The 4,509-nt window shown below is 54.8% G+C and overlaps 1 protein-coding gene across 6 annotated transcripts in view; it reads left to right on the top strand.

Annotated features, from left to right (window-relative positions):
- The first annotated feature begins 219 nt into the window (after positions 1-219).
- LOC113212717 (bestrophin-2) overlaps positions 220-4,509 on the top strand; it is a 34,935-nt gene continuing 30,645 nt past the window's right edge. For 2 of the 6 annotated variants that reach the window (XM_052266204.1, XM_052266193.1), the window contains exon 1: positions 225-687. In XM_052266204.1, the coding sequence (XP_052122164.1) occupies positions 617-687 (71 nt within the window). In that variant the 5' untranslated portion in view covers positions 225-616. Of the gene's footprint in view, positions 688-4,509 lie in introns of all 6 variants that reach the window. The other 4 variants (XM_052266206.1, XM_052266213.1, XM_052266222.1 and 1 more) reach the window with 4 other exon arrangements.

The following is a 4,509-nucleotide window of genomic DNA, read 5'->3' as shown; positions in this document are numbered from 1 at the left end:
GCGACTTTCGTTCGTTTTTCTCGTTTGCGAGGCCGTGGCTGCGCGGTGCTGTGCCGAGCTACTGCCACGCCACTCTGCTGAGCAGTGCTGAGCGCTGCCGCCGCCCTGTTGAGCGCGGTTCGGTTCGGCTCTGCGGCGGCAGGCACAGAGCCCGTCGCGCGTCGGCGTCAGTCTCTCCCTTTCTCTCTCTGTCTTGTGGAGTGTAGCGCCTGCAGGCTCGACTGGAGTGGCGGTGCTGAGCGCTGCTGAGCTCTGCTGAGCCGTAGCCCGGCCCGCCGCCACGCCCCGCCACGCCCCGCGCTTTGGTCGGCTCGGCGGGGCGGGCAGGCCGCCGCAGGCCGCAGCAGGCACGTCAGTCCGACTCTGGCCGCTCACCTGAGCAGAGCGAAGCGAACGGAACGAGCGGTGTGCGTCGAGCGGAGCAGCGTCGCCGTGGTACATAGTGGCTGGTGAACCGCAGTGTCGCGAGTGTAGTGTGCTGTGTGACATGTGCGTCCCCGGCCCCGTCGCGCTCCCGGCGGCGCCGACACCTCTCTGCAGGCGCTGCTGGATGCCCCGCGGCGACTGTTGATAGCAGGACAGCCGGGACCGGGACGTACCCAGGACAGGGCTCAAGATGACCGTCACCTACTCCAAGCTCGTCGCCAACGGGAGCAGCTTCGGCTGCTTCTGGAGGATATTGTACAAGTGAGTGTCGCGTAGCCACCTGACGGGAGCGCACGGCGGCCGGCGCCGGGCGTGGTGGGGCGGCGCCTGTAGCCTGTACCAGCCGCGCCACACAGCCGCAGCGTCCTCGACAGCAACAGTGCAGCGCCGTGCAGCGCATGCCGCCAAAACTGGCTCGTCTAACGTGTATCGGATTTTTCGTCCCGCGACAGCCAAATGGAGGTGGCCGTCGACAGTCGGGTAGTGACAGTGACAGTCGAGCCGACCAGCAGCACAACCTCCCCCCCCCCTCCCTCTCACGTGCCGCAGGGTTGACTCGAGTCGCGTCTCCCGCCACCAGATGCCGACCTCCACCCTCCAGCCCTCCTGGTGGAGATTTCAACGCAGCGCGCTTGTCATAAATTGTCAGATATTTAATAACCAACAAGTCCAATCCTCGTACATAATTTGGAAATGCCTTTTAACCGGGGAACAAAATGATTGAAACCCACCCAAGCGAGGAATTCTGTTCCCCCTCGCCGACTTGCTCAACAGGGAAGTACAGTGGCGCCAGGCCGGTGGCGGCGGCCGCGCTTGCCTAGACCTAGAGCAGCCGAGCCGGCGGCGGCGCCGGCAGGGAGGCGGGCGAGGGGCTCTTGGTTTAATTTCCATACCGTCTGATCTTCGCGAACCTGCTCACACCTCCCCTCCCCCAGGTCCCCCCGGCCCGGCCTGTCACGTGATATTATGTCACTCACTCACGACGCGCGGATCCGTTGCAGAGAGCGGCCGATGGAGTTCGCGCCGGGCGCTCCGCCTGCCCCGTCAGCCGTGCGAGGGGGGCGCGGCGAGGCATTCCCCGTCGTGCCGATGCGCGACAAGTGCGGACCCCGGCGTTTCGCCCGCGGCTGGCTCGGCCCCGAGCTGTTGATGCTGCGGTAGGGCCCACTGTAAAAAATAAAAATAAAGCAATCTTAGTAATTTTATACATTGTCTCAACGACTCAACGATTCGTTAATTTGTGATTTGAAACCATACATTTTGAAAATTAACGAAGGCTGTCGTAGATTTTCCGACAGCTTGCAAAAAAATAAAAGTTTTCAAAACAGTCTCGTACTTTTACAATTGAAATTAACTTTGACATTATGAAAGGGGAATTTTCAAGTGAAACCCACGAATGTTTTTCACAGTGGTGGCGGGGCGGCAGCCCTGTCAGTCAACGCTTTCGGGAGGGATTATTTCTCGTTTCTGGGTCACCGCGGAGCGGGATTCCGCCAAGAAATGCGTCTGGAAGTTATTGGGATTATAGAGAGATCAATCAATAATGATATCGGCCTGAATGCCGATCGAAAAGACCGGCGGCGGCGGGAGAATTTGGGAAAGATGACAGCAATAACAGGGCTGGTCGTCACTGGGGATGGGAGCGTGCAGAGTAGGAGGGGAGAGGGATGGGGGGCGGAACAGCGAGAAAGACAGTTATTCGCTGCATTTCGCCTACCCGAACAGATTCTACCGCGCCAAGTCACACACACGCACACACACACACACACACACTCGCACGACAGCCGCAGCGCGGCGGCTTTGTTATGACAACGTCGGAATATTTCCTGTACATATTCATCGGGTCACGCCCGCGGCGGCGGCCTGGCGGGGCTGTGCAGGGCGGGCGGGACATGATCTAGACGTCAAGGATCGGCAGCCGGAGTCGGGGTCCCTTCCACCTGATAGCCCATTGACACCCTGGTGGTGCATTACTTCTCATTGCATTTCCCGTTGTTCGGCAACGTCCTTTTTCAGCAGGCGTTGTCCCGGTGAGCCCGGCGCCGTCGTGCAGTAAGCCCCCGGCCCGCCCTCCACCCCGCGGCCGGGCTGCGGTGCAGACTAGACGGTGTAAGTTACGTCAGAGCGATTCCCCCGGCCCCCCGGGGCGGCGGCGTGGCTGCGTGGCTGCCTGTCGGTCGGCGGGGACGCTCGGCAGACGGGGACGTGAGGGACGCGTGGTCACTTTTGGCGGCAGTCAATCGTACCGTTTAGAGTGACCTCTCGTACGAGCGCAACCCCACCTCGGGGGCAGCGACTTTCCTGGGGTTGCTCCCCGTCTAGGTCTTCCACTGTTGGAGAAGCTGTTATTGAGTAAAGCAACGGTGTGCCTTACGTCTGGACTGTATTCCAGCATACGGTCAGCCAGTCTCGACCGTATAAATTGAAATACATCGTAGACCGTACTCTCTGTAATACAATCGAAGCCGTATTCCTAAACACGGTTCACGGTTCATACACACTGATTGAGGATTGAGCTCGAGCACGCCTTCGACTCTGTAGTTGTGTACTTTTAAAAGTTTCCACCTCTCTATTTTGCGCCCCAGATTGCAAATACTTGTTTAATCAGTTTTCCAGCCCTCCACACTTAAAAGTATTTTACTGCCAGATGTCCACTTAGTGTGTTCAACTATGGGTATAGTTGTGCTCTTTGAAGTCTTCAACGCTCCTCTGTTGAACAATTCCACCAATTGTGTGCAATCTAAACCGCACAATACTGAGTTGAACTATTGAAAACGCACATTTACCGCGTTGAACACTTCATTTATCTGAGTGGGGCGTTACTTCAGAATTAGGCCTAGACTGTATTTCAGAGAATATAAATAAATACTGCGAAGACTTGGTAAAAATTTATGGCCCGTTCTGCACACGAATTTATGTTCTGTTTTCTTTAAAACAGTCTCCGCAACCCTTTGAGCGTATGGTTGAAGGTCTCCCCTCCCCTTGCGTGCAAGTGAAGCGATGTGTGCTCGTATGAGCTGCGAGAATGCAAAAAGGAACCGTCGAGGTAGCCTTCTTCGCCAGTCTCCACACACATCAAAAGCGTCTGACATTTAGGGCATTTGAGAGAGGGGATTGGTGGTGGTGGGGGGGGGGGGCGGTTACCTCTCACAATGACGCTATGACCTTCCCTCCAGGAGCCACCGAGGCCCCGCTGGTCCGTCCGTAACCCCCTCGTATTGTGCCACCTGCGGGATGATTTGTGGGAGTGTAGGGACGATGGATGAGCCGAGTGATCACATGCAATGCGGCAACTGGGTCACTCGTCTGTCGGCCCAAATGCACGCCATGGATCCGCGCGGTCGCGCGGTCCCCGGTCGCTGGACCCGGTCCGGTCTACTGCAGGTCCAGTGAAATGTGTTGTAGGGGTGTTGGAGTACTTTGGGTTCTTTTAACTTATCAATAGTTTTCCATGGGTGTTAAAGCGCTCAAAAATTGCGAAATTTGCACGACTTATTTCGTTTAAAATCGCGAAGTGGTGCCTTCGTCTTAATAGAGTGACGGCTGCACACATTGTGAGGGTGTTGCCTAATGTGTGATGTAAATTCTTAATACAGTTTAACACGGCAGCGCTGTTCTGTATTGCGGCATCGGTTCACTAACGACGGCACTACCATTGGAACGGGTCGTTAGAAGCTGAGGGATAGCGTCGTGCTTGGTTCTTAGTTTACAGCCAATTTCCTTGAATTACAACTAACAAGCGATTTCGTTTGTAAAGACTGAAACCAGAGTACACAGTAAATTCACGATCACACCTTACTGTCGATGTCTTAAAATGAGAACCTGCTCATTGTTAAAAATATTTTGTGATTTCGCAACTTTTTCACGATACGAAACAACTGTGAATGAAATCACAACACTTCTTTCTAGACAAAAAAAGTTCATTTTTCTATCTTACTTGGAAATAGTTGTGAAAATAATCGTAATAATTTCTGAAGTTCTCAATTTTAGACAACGAAGAAGAGTTGTGATTTCATAAAGAGTTCTGGCAACTTTTTTCACAACGAATTCTTCGTGAAGTTATGCCTTTTTTAACAGTAACAG

This window comes from Frankliniella occidentalis, unplaced genomic scaffold (assembly GCF_000697945.3).
Source record: "Frankliniella occidentalis isolate FOCC.00 unplaced genomic scaffold, Focc_3.1 Scaffold3, whole genome shotgun sequence".
NCBI classification, from domain to species: domain Eukaryota; kingdom Metazoa; phylum Arthropoda; class Insecta; order Thysanoptera; family Thripidae; genus Frankliniella; species Frankliniella occidentalis.
Note: the sequence above shows the minus strand (reverse complement) of the source record. Positions and strands in the feature narration are given on the sequence as shown.